The sequence below is a fragment of the Psammomys obesus genome, unplaced genomic scaffold (assembly GCF_907164565.1).
Source record: "Psammomys obesus unplaced genomic scaffold, mPsaObe1.curated_primary_1811, whole genome shotgun sequence".
NCBI lineage: Eukaryota > Metazoa > Chordata > Mammalia > Rodentia > Muridae > Psammomys > Psammomys obesus.
In genome coordinates, this window is record NW_026591816.1 from 610,849 (window position 1) to 627,762 (window position 16,914).

Below are 16,914 nucleotides of genomic sequence, written 5' to 3' on the forward strand. Positions count from 1 at the left end.
GGTGGAACTGCCTACAGCTTGGCTCCAGGGAGCCAACTGGTTCTGGAGGCGGCTGTTTTCCAGTCACCACACCAATTCTCTCAGCCCCCACCCCCACCCCATCTGGGCTGGTCTAGACTAAACAGGTCCCATCTGTCTGTCTCTTTCCTTTCTGTGGTCTCCGTCTCTCCCCTGCATGGCCCTGGGTGCTCCTTTTCCTTGACATATTGTAGCCATCTAAGTCCCTGTCCCTGTCCAGTGACTCCAGTGGTCCACATTTCTCCTGGGCCTCAGAATCTCCACCTCTCCCCTCCAGGATGCTACAGCTGAGCCTGTCCTGGCTGAGACTGGAGGCCCTTCTTGCTTCCCCATGGCAGCTTCTGGGGCTGGTTGGGGCCTCCTTGTTCCTGGCTCGAACCCTGACCTGGATCAATGCCTGGCATGACAACCGCCGCCCCCGCTGCTTTCCTCGGCTCACTTCCCTGCACTGGTTTTGGGGTCACACTGGCTTGGGGAGTACGGAGCAGGTAGGTCTGGTGTGTCAGGATGAGCGCGTTCTCAAAGGCAGGAGAGGTTCTTAGGAATCCAGGAGTCACGAGAGGGCTGGGGCCTACACCAGTACAGAAGTGAGGGGGGCCGTGGGGGTCCCTCTCTGCTCACATACCCAGCTTTGCCTCTGTCCACACCATGCTCTGAAGCTTTCCTTCCTCCTCTCTCTCTCTCTCTCTCTCTCTCTCTCTCTCTCTCTCTCTCTCTCTCCCCTTTCTCACCCCCAGCTAACTTTGGATCACATTCTCACCAGAACTCAGGGTCTGAAGCCTCTTCCTGTGGTCTGTTCTGTGTTGTAGTTAGAGGCCCCCAGGACAGGCTGCACAGGGTCCCTTTCACCATGTGCTGCCTTCACTTTCCACTGTTGGATTTGAGGCTTTCTAATGGAACATATGGGGCATGCCGCTTTCCTGGCCCATCTCTGTTGGCCTCAGGCCAGTGTCCGTACCTCTGTGCGGAGCCTCTTCTTCTGTGGGAATGAGCTATGATCCCTGTCTCTCTGCCCACAAGGACACCGAATGGCAGAAGACGTGATCTCTCCTCTCCAACGCTTTAGGCCGTGTCCTTCCTTACCCAGCCTCACACTACGTCGAAGGATTCCATTGTCCGAGTTAGGTCAAAGTGAGCAATCTGCTTTTCTCTGTGACAAACGCTGAATGTTCTGTGCCCCCTACTGAAAGGGTTCTATTACTAGCCCAGCCACTGTTTCTGTTTTTCTGGAGGGCACCACTGTGGCCTCTTCGATAATGGCTACCCTTCCTGTGAAAGGTTTCTTACTCTCACATCCAGTGCCCCTTGCTCCATGACTTCCTGTTGCCAGAGCCACTGTTGGCATTTTAGTGTCACCTGTAAGGTGATTGAAGGGCTGCTTTCTCTCACCACAGTCCTTTTTTCTTCCAGCTTCCCTGTTTGGCCTTCTCTCCTCCCGTATCTCCTCAGGCCTTCTTCTTTTATGTTATGTTACATGGTAAAGGAATAGGAAGAAAAAAACCCCAAATATGTGTGTATTTGTGCACAAACATATCCTTAACAAAACAGAACAGAAACACTCATGATAAATACGATAATTGTTTCTGTAACTGATCATATGGTCTTAGCTGGTTTTCAGAACCGCTTTCCTCTACTGCCCATTCTGTATATTTCTTCTATCCTCGGAAAACATTTCATAAGGTCTTGTCTCTTTATCTGGAGGGGTGACCCATACCGTCATTCCTGAAGAACTATTGTCATCCTGCCTGGATTGCATTGTTGGAGTTTCCCATGATCCAACCGCAGAACATGCTAACGAGACATGCCCCGAAAGAGCTCGTCCACTCTATGGAGCTGCAGCATTGCACCAAGGAGGAACAGAGTGCTCACCTTAGCCCTGACTTGGACAATAGAGTCCTCTGACACATACGCTTCCTTCTGCTGTGGAAAAGCAGCCAGATTTTCCTCTAGCAGTCTGAATCAGTTATCCCTGATAACACAATAACACATCTTTTAGCCTATTGATTCAAGGGAATAAGGAACCCAAATTGGCCAAAGGGAAGGCTTAGCTTCCAAGTCAATGGAATATTTATCCTAGCTCTTGGTGAAAGCAGCCTCCCATCTGGAACCAAGTCTAGTAAGTCAGCAGAACATAAGATTGTGTGAATAAAGGGAGAAAAAGATTGCTAGTGGGCCCCTAGATGTGATCAGGCATGGCACCATCCTCATTTCCACCTCCTTCTTGATTCCTGAGCTACAAATTCCAGTTCCAGGGGAAACAGCCACCATGTATTGTACACGGATTCAGAGCGTTTATAGCCTTCTGGGAACTTGTCCCGCTTCCTGAGTTCTTCCACCTGTTGGCACTGTCCCCTTAAAAGAGCAGTCCACTCTTCTTTCAAGCCATCTGCTTCAAGATGATGGAGGGTGGTAAGACCACTGAATTCCACAGACATGAGCCCACTGCCTCCCTTCTGCCACTGTGAAATGAGTTCTTTTTCAGCAGCAAAATTATGTGGGCTACTACGATGGTGGACAAAGAATTCTGTGAATGAATAGATGGTAGTTTTGGCAAAAGAATTACAATGGCAAATTCATAATATAGAATAAGTATCTATTTTAGTAAGGACAAAGCCATGTTCATTCCATGGTGGAAGTGGTATAAGGTAGTCAGCCTGCCTCAGGTCACTGGCTGGTCTCCCCAGGGAATGGTGTCATACTGGAGGCTCAGTGTTGGTCTCTGCTGCTGGCAGGTCTGGCACTCAATGGCAGCCATAAGCAGATCAGCCTTGGTGAGTGGAAGGCTGTGTTGTTGAGCCCATGCATAGCTTCCATTCCTGTCACCTTGGTCACCTTGGTCAATGGCAGGGATAGCTGGGGGAAGATGTTAATTACTAGCCATAGTTCAAGCCCCCATCTGCTGATGACTAAAGTCCATCTCTGCTGAGATTGCCTTTTGCTGAGTAGCTACACGGGACATAAGTAGCTTCACATCCTTTGCCTGTTTGGAGAGCTCTACCACATGCCTTTCTGAAAATGTCATCTCGGTTTTTAATCACACGCCTTTTTAGAACCCCACCATGTCGCCAGATCATTGGCCGAAGCGGCAGTATATAACCACACATTTTCCAAGCAAAAACTTGACTGTACACACGTGTGAAGATTTTCCTTCACTAATGTCCTTCAGAGTCATCACAAAAAGGCTGTAATACTGCAGCTGTTCCCTTTGGGTGGTACCTGTTTAGCATGTGGAAGCATTCACAAATGCCTAATATTCTGTTCAGCAGCTCATAGGGCACACTTCACGAGGCTGTGTGCACACTTAAGAACAAAGATATTGGAACAGGAGTAGGAACAAGACAGATTTTGCAGATTTTGGTATCTTCAGTAATTTGCTGTGCTTTCTTTACCGGTATAGGCTTGGTTATACACGCACACACACACACACGCACACACACGCACACACACGCACACACACATATACACATATGTACATATATAGATGCACACATGTACACACATACACACATATACATATGTACACATGTACATATATACATGTACACACACATACATGTACACATATACACATGTACACATATGTCCCAGACCTCTTCTTATGTGAACCAGAAGCTGTAAGTTCTTTAGGAGTGTAGTGGTCCTTCTCACTGTGTACTCCATTTCTGGGGCCTGCTGAAACTTGAGTCTAGTAGGGAGGGTGGACCCCAATTGGCAAGAGCTGACTTGCTTGGCATCTCCTTCAGGGAGGGTCATTCTTGGGTTTCATAGACATCACAGGATTTTTTTCAGACAAGGGTAGAGAGGGAAATAGTTCAGGGAGTGGGGTTGAGAATATATTTGCTACTAAATGTAGGAAGACATCTTCCCCAGGTGGACCAAACCCACCAGATTCTGAGAGTTCCATGCTCTCAGGTCCTCTGTGCATCTTTATCTCAAGTTGCGGATCCCACTCTTTACCAAACAGTGCCCTCACTTTAATTATTAACATACTTTGAGGCTGGGACCTGAATTTGCATTGTAAGTCATTCAGTTTTATGACAAGGGCTTGTATTTGGCTGTCAGCATCTTCAGGCCTATGGCTGCTCAAGATAAGATTCTCTCTTCGGACCAGGTGGTGGTGGTGGATCATGTCTTTAATTTTAGCAGTCAGGAGGTAGAGGCAGGTGGATCTCTATGAGTTAGAGGCCAAAATGCTCTACAGAGTGAGTTTCAGGCCAGCCAAGGTGACACAGAGAAACCTTGTCTTATAAAACTAACCAACAAACAAATAAAACAAAAACAACAACAAAACCAGATTCTCTCTTAGGACACACTTACAAGGTTTTAGATGGTTTGTACACAACTGGAACTGGGAAGTTAAGCTCATTTTATTTTCATTTTCTGTTTTATCCAGAAACATTGGCTGCAACTAACCAGCATCATTATATTACTTAATTTTCTAGAATTAAAAGAAAATATAGAAAGAGTCATTACCTCTCTTGCTCCTCACAGTGGATGAATCAGGAACACCAAGCACACTTATCTTGTATAGTTCTTTAAGCAATTCACACCATTGGTTATCAGTGGTTTTTAGACTACCAAGCTTTTAGCAATGGCATTTGGAAAACCTTGGGCTTGGGTGAACTCAATCAGCCATGTATTCCATTGTCTTGGTCACAGTGATGACGGGGTGTTAGGTGTCATGTCAGCTCTTGTCCATCCATTCCCCAAATCCTACTTCTACTAAACCTCTAGCCTGCACATTCTGCCATAGACATATGTGCCATGGACTGACCCAGCCGGGTTCCACAACTGTGGGAGAATCAGGGTTTTTGGATACTCAGGAAGACACAGGTTAGGCGGATTGACAGACAGAGGCCACACCGAGGAGTGCTTTGAATCTGCTGTAATATTTCTGAAGTCAAACTAATAATTTTATAATGATTACATGAGGAAATACCTTAAAGTTGGCATACTTCCCAGAACATTCAGACTTTTACCAAGAATACAAAGTTTACATTTTAACAGAGGGCAGTGCCCACAAGAAATCTTGGCCTGAGAACTTTTGATCAAAGCAGACAAAGGAAAAGAAACCTCAAACTGCAGTTTCATTATTGCTAACCAATGAAGAGGAAAGTCAGGAGCTAAGTCAGATACCTGCCAAAATCTTTTTCTGCGTCAAAATCTAAATACACCTTTGTTAACCATCCTCCCATATGTCTTGCTAAAGATTTATAATCTTCCTTAGAAACAAGACGCCAAAGGGAGGCATGCTCGAGCCAGCTGTACTTTCCCATGCTCTCTTTCCCTAAGGAGGAGTCCACTATTTCTTTTTTATTCTTGTAATGCTACCTGATACTGAATCTGATTCATTACTTCTCTTAAGATTATTTTTCTTCCATTCTATTCTTATTAAAGCTTTTAATAATCTACCAAAGATATATTTCTTTAAATAGTTAATTGTGCTATTCCAGGAATCATAGAAAAAAATCAAAAGGCTCATAAATCCAACCCCACAACCACAACCAAGAAAGCGTAGAAATCTCAGAATACATCTTTTTGGTAAGGAGAACATATTGCCAGTGACCTCCAGGGAGCGTATTCCCAAAGAAAACGTATCTCCCGTCTAGTAACACAATCTATTGATATGCTACACTAACGACGCTGGAGTGGGTGTAGCACTCATGGACAAAGAGTCACTCTCATCTCTTGCCGCTCTCTTGCCCCTCTTGCTCATCTGCCTGCTTCTCATTCCTGTCACCTTGGTGATTTCCAGGTGCTTGAGTCCCGGCACTGTTGGATTTTTTTCTCCACAGCTCTCTGCTGTTCTGTCTCTATCATCCTCCTAAGAGTCTCTTTTTAGTGTTTTAGGATTCTTGTTGTTCACTGGTCTCCCCAGATTTCCCTGAGCCCGTCTGTGTTCACTTCTGGTTCTCCCTCCCCCGAACTTTCCATACTGGATCACCTGCTGTCTTTTCTCCTCCTCTGCTCCTTTCTCAAGGCTTCTTCCTTACATGGGATCTAAATTGGCCATCAGTTCTCTCCTGAGGGAAATTCTAATCTCACTTCTTTCCTAAGCTGGGTACGAAGTCTGTGGGTGTCCTCACACGTCCTTTGCTTCAAAGCTGCAGAGGAACTTGGCCATCGCTGAGGCTAAATTAGCTGAGTCCACTCTGATATTAGATAAGTGGTAAGAAAAGGGGGGGGGGCAGGTATCAGAAAAATCAGAGGCAGAGAATTTGATAAAGACACAGAGAGGCATGTAGAGGGAGATGACAGAGTTGAGAGGGAGATCAAGAAAAATGAGCGAGAATGATAGACACACACACACAGAAACAAAATGGGGTAGATAATTGGTGGTGAAATATATACACTCATACATTCATATTTAATATATTTTACCTGTATCATTTATCTGTTACATATCCCTATGCCATTTATTTATCTATTAGCATCACACCTATAAATCATTTGTGTATCCACATTTATCTACTAATCATCTATCTATCTATCTATCTATCTATCTGTCTGTCTATCTATCTATCTATCTATCTATCTATCTATCTATCTATCTACAATCTATTCATCCATCCAGGAAATATAAAGAGAGGTTGGAAAAATGGCTCAGTGTGTGAGAACACTTGCTGCTCTTGCAAAGAACCTGGCTTCAGGAACTAGGACCCACATCAGGCAACTGACAACTAACCTGAAACAGCATTTCCAATGGATCCAACACCTTCTTTTGGCCTCCATGGACCTTTATATAAAATATGTAGGCACACACGTATACAAAAAATAAATCAATAAATCTTAAAAAACAAAACAGAGATAGGGGAATAGGGTTCAGAGAGAGAAACAGAGAGAGACATGTAAATAAACACATGAACATAAAAAATGATGTGCAGTTTAATTCAGGTTGATTCAGCAAGAGCCATTTATGAATGAGTCAATGGAAAGAGTAAGAGTGGTGCGGAATTTGATTGGCAAGAAAAGGCTAGCCTCAGTCTTTTCCATCTCCAGATCAAGAACAATGAGGAAGGCCTGCTGTTGTGGACTGAAATGGGCCACCACTTCCATGATGTCCATGTCGGTTGGATTGGGGCTGTCTATCCCTTCCTGAGGCTCATCCACCCCAAGACCATTGGCCCTGTTCTCCAGGCACCAGGTATTTCTCCAAGAACCCCAATTACCGGTCTATTCTCCCTTTTCTCCAAGCCCTTCCTACCCCTGCACAAGTCAGGTTGGTCAGGAGAGGATGGAGCCTTGTTTAGGAGAAACCACAGCCCTACCACTAACTTGGATGACCCTGGGCAATGTTTTGGGTCTCTCTAGATACTATGGTCCGTTAAATTGTGTGTGATGGAAATTCAACCCAGTGTGGTCTTAGCAAAGAAAAAAAAATCTACTAGCTGGGGGTATAGCTTTGTGGTGGGCACTTGTCTGCCACTTACAGTACCTTAGACTGCATGCCTAGGCACTGAAAAAAAATTAAAGAAATCTGCTAGCAGAAAAATCCAGGGAGAGTGTTCTTTAAGGACAGCTGGATACAGGTCTCAAAAATGCTGCAGGATTCATTGTCTGTTAGTCCCACCTTCTTCCGGATGGCTTCACTCTCCTGTGCAGAAAGATAACCCCTAATAACTCAACCCCTTAACAAATCCCTGTGTTTCCAGGAAGAGTTCACTTTGCCTCACTGGGCGATAAGACAGATTCTTCATCCACCACTGTGACTTGATTGTCTTATATTATTTTAGACATAAAATAACAAATAACCAGTATGCCAGTTCAGAGTGCGGTCTTAAACAGAGGCAAAGTAAAAACGGACATGCGTGTTTTCATAGCCTTTTCTTAAATGAATGCAAAAGGCTAGAAGATGAAGGTCATTTACACCCTTAAGCTGTGCTCTTTCCTGATTCTTTGGTCCTTGACAAACATCTCTAATAATGAAATAGAATAAAAATGTGGAGATCTTCTGGGTGTGGTATGCATTCCTTTAAGGCCAGAAGTAGGTAGGCAGAGGCAGGCAGATCTCTGTTTGTTCCAGGCTAGCTGATCCACAAAGTTACAGAGGAACAGGAACAGACATCCCTTCAACACGTTTCTGATGTAGACCAGATAGGCCAGACCTGAACAGAGCAGAAAGGCTGAGTTCCGGAAACTGATGCTCAGCGAAACACACAGCACACAAAGGACTCCACCCACCTTACAGCTTCAGCTCCTTTTTGGGACCTTAAGCTGAAAACTGACTTGGGAGGTAGAGGGGGTACAGAATCCCTCAGAAGACCCAGCAGGTCAGCTGTGTCTGGTTGGCTGTGAGCTGCTCGCCGGCTGGCTGGGGCAGTGGCAGCCCTTCAAGGGAGCACATGGGGGCTGAACCCTGAGCGCCGTGATATAAATTACACACCGCACAACAGCTTGTGGTTATAGGCTTATTGTGGGAAAGGCAAAACTGAGGCAGTGGGAGAGCTTAGAAGGGTGAGAATACAGAATGGGAAGGGAGACAGACAGGCAGAGAGCAGAGGCAGAGAGAGGGAGAGAGAGAAGCTCGGGGTCCTTTTATCCCGGTCCATGGTAACGGTGACCAATCATGATATCATAGGTTGCTAAGCAACCTAGGTGTGGGCTAGTGCGTTGACGGGTGAACCGACACTGGTCTTTGAGGACAGGGGTACCGTTAACCTTAAATACTTAATGCTTAGCATGGAGGATACATCATTTGGGGCATGAATGAAACATATTAAAATCCTATCTGGGGTTCAGTTAAATCCTATCTGAAGGGTACAATTAAATCATGTAAGACTGTTGTATGTCCGTGTTAGACCATACTGTATCATCTCAGGGATGATATGTTGTGTGCATAACTGTGTCCCTGTTCCATGTGCAGGATGTGTCCCAGGTCTCTGTTAAAGGCATTTATTAGAGGTGTTGTACCGGTTAGATGTGGAAAACACGGTGGACCATGTAGCAGCCACGTGAAGGCGTGCTGAGGCATGTTGTGCCCTGTGAGGCTGACCTTTGCTCTCCTCGCTGCTGCAGCGTGGTCTGGTCTGCCTCACCTCTTCTCTTCCCTCCTTCCCTTGTTCCTGTCCCCTTCCTGCCTGGCTATGTTTGGAGGGGAAGTGGACAGCCATGGGGCTGGGAGTCCCCATCCTTCCCAGAGACCACCATTCACTTTTTCCCTACCCCTGATTGATCTCCTCCCTTCTTAATGGCAGCTTCAGTGGCCCTCAAGGAAATGAATTTTTACGGCTTCCTGAAGCCCTGGCTGGGTGAGTACCTCAAGATCAGGGTCAGGAGATACCATATTGGGCCAGGTGAAGGTGCCAGCCTTGCCCACTGCCATCCTGCCCTCCCAGGAGATGGGCTCTTCCTGAGTGCTGGTGGCAAGTGGAGCCGCCATCGCCGCCTGCTGACACCTGCTTTCCACTTCGACATCCTGAAGCCCTACGTGAAGATTTTTAACAAGTGTGTGAACACCATGCACGTGAGTCTGTGTTTATATGTGCTTGTATGGGATGGTTTCTTTTATAACATTAAAATTATGTTATAGGAATCAAACCTGGGTCCTCTGTAAGGGCAACAAGTGCTCTTAACCTTTTAACCTCTCCAGCTCCATATGGAGTAATTTCTGTAGCCACACACCAATTAGCGTTTATTGAATACCTTCTATACAACAGAAGGACTATGCCAGTCCCATGATCTATGTTTTCACACTGCCTCGAGGTAGAAATTACTATGACAGTCACATTATGGATGATGAAACTGGTGCCGTAGAGATCAGGATGCTTCTTCAAGTTCCCCAGTCATAAGAGTGTGAGAGGTGGAGCAGCCGTTCAGCAGATGAGGTTAAATGAATTGTTGCTGAAGATTTACCAAATGGGAACTAGGAGAGGGAAATGCATTGATCAAAGGCCATACAGACATTAGACTTGAACTCAGTTTCTGACTACCAGCCTTGTGTCTTCTCCCACCCATGTCTGGCCTATTCTGGGGTAAAGGCCTAAATGTAGTGTGTGTGTGTGTGTGTATGTGTGTATTGTCTACTTTGGTGTTTGGAGTTGGCCAGGGCTCAGGAGCCAAGGCCTAATGGTATTCCCTTCTCTGGCCAGGCCAAATGGCAGCGCCTAAACACCCAGGGCACCACCTGCCTGAACATGTTTGAACACATCAGCCTCATGACCTTGGACAATCTTCAGAAATGTGTCTTCAGCTTTGACAGCAACTGTCAGGAGTGAGTCACTGTCTTTGCCTGGGAACCTAAGCATGGACTAAGGGAAGAGGCTGTGGAGGTCCCAACCCCTAGTGGTAGTCTCAGGGTGCAGATGCAGAGGAGCTGGGGAGCAGGGTCTCATGCAGTGGTGAGTAGGACAGGTATAAACAACCTAGAAGACTGGGAGAACAGGTCACTTACTGACATAGTGGAGCTAGCTTATATAGCTCGTCAGTGGGGAGGGGAGGAAAAAGGACACGGAAGTGCTGAGTGGGGTCAGGGACCTTCAAAGCCTATCAGCTAGATTAGCAGACTGCTGGTCACATGATTTCTGAGAAGCCAGTTCTCTGGTGGGGAAACAGAAGTTTAACTGGCTTTCCCATGATGTGGCCTTTGTTTCTGTGGAGTTTGAGTAGGCCCAAGCCTGATTTGGGTAGGGAGCAGTTCCACTCCTACTGTGCAGAGAGATTTCTGGGGTACGGACACTACTCTACCATCCCCCTTGTGTCCTGGGAATCCACAGGGAGAAAGGAATGGTCAGAGGGAACAGAGGGGACCCCCTGGAGGACAAGGAAGAGAGAGAGAGAGAGAGAGAGAGAGAGAGAGAGAGAGAGAGAGAGACAGAGAGACAGAGAGAGAGAGAGAGTTGGCCTTTCAGGGAGGTAGGATTGTTTGGATAAAGGCAAGGAGGTGTGGGTAAGCAGACAAGGAGAGTATTCCTGTCAATATCTGAGTGAAAGGACTGAAGAAGGCAGGCTGTCATTGGCTCCATATTTCAGAGGTTTCACCCATCATGGTGGGTGAGGAACGGCATCACGGAACCCCTTCCGTTAAGAAGGGCCAAGAGGCAAGCTTCCTCCTCCATCTCCTGTTCTTCTTTCTAAGCCCCTCCCTGTGGGATGAGATTGTCCACACCAGGGTGGGTGTTTACCCCTCAGCTAATCCTCTGGGGAACATCCTCACAGAGGAACATGGAAATGTGCTTTATGAGGACTGGGGATGTGACTCGGTAAGTAAAGTGCTTGCCACACAAGACCAAAGGCCCCAGCACCCATCAAAGCAAAGCCAGGGTGACTATATCTACAGTTCAGTGCTGGAGCGAGATTTAGATGGGGGGAATCCCTGGAGGCCACAGGTTAGCAGAATCAATGAGCTTCTTGTTCAATAAAAGACCCTTTCTCAAATACCAAGGTGGGGAGAAATTAGATACCTGATGTCAGCCTCTGGACTTCACGTGCATGTGCACACATGTGTCATCACATGTCCATGAGGCAACTAAACAAATGTGTGCATACAAGGTACACAGACCACTCTGAAAAAAAGGTGCGATTTAATCTAAGCTGATAACAAGGTTGGTAATCACAGGGAGTTCAAAGTGCCTCCCTCTTTCTAACAGAGTTAAATGGTGCTCTAGCACATTGCCTTTCTGTATTTCTTTTCTATTGCTGTGATGAAATACAGTTCTATAGGGGAAGTCCATAATGGCAAGGAAGGCGCGGAAGCTGGCCGATGAAGCAGGAAACTACCTGATCACATTTCATTTGCACCCAGGAAGCAAAAGTGAGCACAAACTGCAAGTGGGTAGTGCTGAAACTCTCAAGGACGGCTCCTCCAAGGCCGTCCTAACCAAAGAGTGCCATCAACTGGATCAACTAGGAAGCAAGTGTGCAAGCCTCTGGAGCACACTTCTCTTCAAATCCTCTATCATCTAAACCATCCATCTTTCCTTCCTTCCTTCCTTCCTCAATGGCATCTTACTATGTTGTCTAGGCTATCTTGGAACTGAGTAGGAACTTCAGGTTACACATGAACTCATGATCCTCTTGCCTCCATCTCCTGACTGTTGGGACTAGAGTCACAAACCACCAAGTCCAGCTAGCAGGCAGATCTTAATGATGTTGTATACCCAGCAAGAAGGGTGTGAACTCCATTTGGAGTTTTCCAAGGAGACATGGGAGGTATTTAATAAGCAGGTGGAAGTCATAGTCATAGCTAAGATTGGACAATTGACCCAGTAAAGGAATGTCATAGATGCAGATGCCAAAGACCTGAAGAGGAGATTATGAACTTGATACAGAAAACAGGGAAGATTTTTAAGAAAACAGGAAAGAAAAGATAGAGCAAATGCTGACTGAAAGAGAGATGAGAACAATGCCATATCTACCTTCAAATCCTGGGGCACAAGGCTACTCATGGGAAGCAGGAAGCAGAGAGAGGTGTTGCTTGGCTAGGGCCTTTTTCTGGGTAAATCCTCATCCTGGGACTGTGGCTGGAACTTCTTTGGAGTTTCATGTGTGTAACATTGCTTCTTTTCTCTGGCCTGCCCTGCAGGTCTCCCAGTGAATACATTGCTGCAATCCTGGAGCTCAGCTCCCTCATCATGAAACGGTACCTCAGGCTCTTTCTGCATGTGGACTTCCTGTACTACCTCACTGCTGATGGGCGGCGCTTCTGCAAGGCCTGTGACCTGGTGCACAGCTTCACAGATGATGTCATCAGGGAGAGACGCTGCACTCTTGCTAGCCAGGGTGTTGAATTCCTCAAGGCCAAGGCTAGGTCTAAGTCTTTGGACTTCATTGATGTGCTCTTGCTGGCCAAGGTGGGTTTTTGTGGAATCTGAACTGAGAACTGAATCAAGAACCTCGACATTGAATGTTAGATAGAAATTAGACTTGATCAAGTGGGTATTTGGGAAGCAATAGATGGTATTTATAATAACTAAAGACAGCCTACAAGATGTGACTCTGTTGGACACTGTGTAAGCAGCAAACGACAGCAGGAAATTAAGGAGGAACCCGCAGGGACAGGTCATGGAGAGGCTAGGGAAGGCGTGTGTGCAGTGCATATCAGAGCCTGTGTCAGGTCAGGCTCAGGAGCCCCCAGTGGCACGAATTGAGGGTCTCATGTCTCCAGGATGAACACGGGAAGGAGCTGTCAGACGAGGATATCCGAGCAGAGGCTGACACCTTCATGTTTAGAGGTGAGGGTCCCCGTGCAGCCACAGAGAGGATCTGAGTTGATTAATCCGTATCAGGAGGAAACACCAGATCCTCCATTCCACCAATCCTCTCCTTTCCTTGGGGAAGATGCCCAAGTACTGTTCACTCCGGGGTGCTGAAACAGCCCAGCACCCAGAACTTCCTGTCTGCCCTTTAGGCCATGACACCACATCCAGTGCGCTCTCCTGGATCCTGTACAACCTGGCGAGGCACCCGGAATACCAGGAGCGCTGCCGGCAGGAGGTGCAGGAGCTCCTGATGGACCGCGAGCCTGAGGAGATTGAATGGTGAGTGCAAGATATAGCTGTGAGCCAGCATGGCAGTTGCTGTTTTTGATCTGTGAAATTACATTTCATTCATTCATTCATTCATTCATTCATTCATTCATTCATTCATTCATTCATTTATTCATGCATTCGTGTGTGAGTGTCTGTGCTGAGAGTGAGCATGTACTAAGTTCACTTGTGGAGGTCAGAGGAACTTTCAGGTATTGGTTCTCTCCTATCACGTACACTCTAAGGATTGAACTCAGGTTGCTCAGGGTCAGCAGCAAGAGCCTTTCTCTAAAATTACCTTTGTTATAGGACTAAATGATCACAGGGAAGCAGTAAGAACTTCAACAAGTGGCAGTAAGGCTGGCCAGGACTGTTTGTGTGTGTGTGTGTACACGCATGGTGCATGTGTGGAGCATAGAAGACAACTCTTGGTGGTTGGTTCTCTCCATCACCTTGTGTGGGCTGGTACTGAACTCAGGTTCTGAACTCAGGTCATCAAGAGTGGGTGCCAGCCCTCTAATGACAAGCCATCTAGCAGGCCAGGGCTTTTGCTTTTGCTTTTGCACCTGGATAATCGTGTGGTGGGCTCCTTAGGGACGACCTGGCTCGGCTGCCCTTCCTGACCATGTGCATCAAGGAGAGTCTGCGGCTGCACCCACCAATCATCGCCATCTCTCGACTCTGCACCCAGGACGTTGTGCTCCCTGACGGCCGGGTCATCCCCAAAGGTGTGGACTGTATGGGGAGGCCCTGCTCGTGCTGGTTCCCAGGGCCAACGCTGACTTCCCTTCTTGTCCAAAAGGGAACGACTGTCTCATCAGCATCTTCGGGGTTCATCACAACCCTTCAGTCTGGCCAGACCCTGAGGTGCGACCACGCCCGCCCCCAATTCTGGGACCCTTACCTGGAAAACCAGAGCTGTCACTCTTCTGTCTCCATATCCATCTGTTCTTGGACTGGCTGACCCTTCAGCCTAGTCTTGGTTGATCTGCAGGTCTATGACCCCTTCCGCTTTGACCCAGAAAACCCACAGAAGAGGTCACCTCTTGTTTTATTCCCTTTTCCGCCGGGCCCAGGTAAGGCGAGAGGGGTGAGAGCTGGAGTGAAAGCGGGGGGGGGGGCGACAGCGGCGACAGGAGAGGTTGGGGTGCTTAGGTTCCTTCCCGCCCTCTGCTCACGGCTACGCGAAAGGTCTAGCAGGCCGGGGTTGGAAGGTGAAAGGCGGGGCCCTGTGCTCAGAGCCCAGTCAGGGTCTGTCTCGGGCGCTGAGTCTGCGAGAGCTTCAGGATTGCGGACACTCACACTTGGTATCTCCCGGAGCATCAGCGCCCCTCCTGCCTCTCGGGCTGGCCAGAACAGCATGGACCTGTTCAAGCTTAAACCTTGGGGGCTAGTTTGGTCCCTGTGCAGTAAAAAGTCCCCACCCCGTCCTCCCGCAGGAACTGCATAGGACAGACTTTCGCCATGAGCGAGATGATGGTGGCGCTGGCGCTGACGCTGCTGCGCTTCCGCGTCCTGCGGGACGACAAGGAGCCGGGCAGGAGCTGGTCCTTCGCGCAGAGGGCGGGCTGTGGCTGCGGGTGGAACCGCTGAGCGCCTGCGCAGTGAGTGACAGGGCCTAGGATTGTCCCACCCACTCTGCGGATCCTAGAATAAGCGGTGCCAGAAGGCGGCACTGCGGGACCACAGAAACCCTCTGGTAGCCTGGCTTGACAAGAGGCGAGGCTGGGGTCTGCGACCAAGAGCCAGCCTGTTTCCTGGGTGATCCGCGGGGCCTGAGTTTGAGAATTGCACTCAAACTCAAGCGTGGACTTAATTTTTTTGGCGACAGGGAGGCACCACAGATTTTTGAACAGGAGAGATACAAGGATTACCGGCAAACACTACAGTTTTCTTCTATTTTTGAGACAGGGTTTCACAGTGTAGCTTTTAGAGGATAGACCAGGCTGGCCTTTAACTTGCAGCAGACCTCTTGAAGAAACTAAGGATGACAGGGCTGGCTCCATTTTGTTTCTCAGACTCTATCTTAAGTTGACTGACCTTGGAGTGACTTGACCCCCACCTTTGGGTTGTGAGAAGGGCCACATAGCCCTCCACCCTGCGGGTTGTCATGGATACCACAGAATGCGTTAATGGTGGGTCCTCCGCGTCAGGTGTCATAAATGCCACAGAAGTGTTAGTGGGTCCTCCACTCCACCCAGCTGACTGTCATACAGGTATCTTAGATATCTGTCGGTTTGGCCACGTGGCTTGGAACAATTCGCCTAAAGGACATTTCGATCGCTGAAACCCCCACCCAAAACTTTCCCTTCCCTGTAACTGCAAGGTTTGGAATTCCCTGCTCGCTGCTCTTCCTTTTAAAAACCCTGCCTCCCTGAGACCCGGGGCCCCACTTTCTAACCTGCTGCATCAGGGGAGATTGGCAGCCCGAGCTTAAGCTTGAATAAAGATCCTCGTGTGATTTACAACGGACTCGACTCCTAGTGGTCTTTTGGGGTCTCTCGAATTGGGCACAACAGCTTCTCAGGAGAAAAGTCTGGGAGCCGTTGACAATGATGTTAAGTGACACTGAAGGCTTGTGTTGTCCAAGGCCACTCAAACAGCTTACACTTAAAACAGCGTCACCCTTGCAGGCTCCCTGGGTGGTAGTGTTCTCTCAGGCTCCCACCTGTTTCTCCTGGGGCTGGAGAGGTGGCTCAGTTGAGGAGACAGGAGGATCCCAGGGCCCCACTGGCCAGTCAGTCTAGTTGAATCAGAAAGCTCCAGGTTCAGTGAGAGATTCTGTCTCAGGAAATAAGTGGACAGTGATGCTTTACATGACATAAATCTCTGGCCTCATAGGCATGTCTTTGTGTTTTGAGTACGCACACACACACACACACACACACACACACACACGCACGGCACTCACGCACGCTTACCTTTTATATCTCTTCTAGGATTTTGATTTCTCCCTCCTCTATCAGGAAGTCATTAAAACAGTTTCATGAGTTGGAGACTAGCCTGGGCTACATATAGAAAATTTGAGGCCAGCATTGTGAGACCTTATCTCAAAGCTTAAAAACCCACAAAAGCAGGATTTTACATATCTTTGGCTTGAGAAATAACTTAAAGCATTTTAAAAAATCTCTAGTGTTCTGTTCTAATTTATAAAGTGTTTTTGGGTTTTTGTAACACTGTGGTTGAAGCCCAGGCCTTGCACATATTAGGCAAATCTTCCACCACTGAGCTACACACCCTTTTGATTCTGCTATTTTTTTCAGTGGTGGTGGTATGTTAGTAGGCCAGAGGGTAGTTCAGGTTTGATGTTTAGGAATGCTGTCTACCTCCTTTGAGACAAGATATCTCATTGGCCTGGAGCTCCCAAGTTGGGCCAGTCTGGCTAGCCAGTGACCTCTGGGAGTCTTCTTGCCCTTGCCTTTGCAGTGACGAG

At 47.6% G+C, this 16,914-nt stretch overlaps 1 protein-coding gene across 1 annotated transcript; it reads left to right on the forward strand.

The window, feature by feature from the left end:
• Positions 1-296: 296 nt before the first annotated feature.
• LOC129680330 (cytochrome P450 4F6-like) lies at positions 297-15,949 on the forward strand. Its single transcript, XM_055611926.1, is given in 14 exon segments — positions 297-506; positions 7,018-7,162; positions 9,213-9,266; positions 9,354-9,481; positions 10,107-10,228; positions 12,539-12,806; positions 13,121-13,187; positions 13,364-13,493; positions 14,076-14,209; positions 14,284-14,348; positions 14,476-14,527; positions 14,530-14,557; positions 14,921-15,015; positions 15,018-15,949. Coding segments are annotated over 14 exon segments (1,584 nt in total). The 3' UTR covers positions 15,104-15,949.
• Positions 15,950-16,914: the final 965 nt, after the last annotated feature.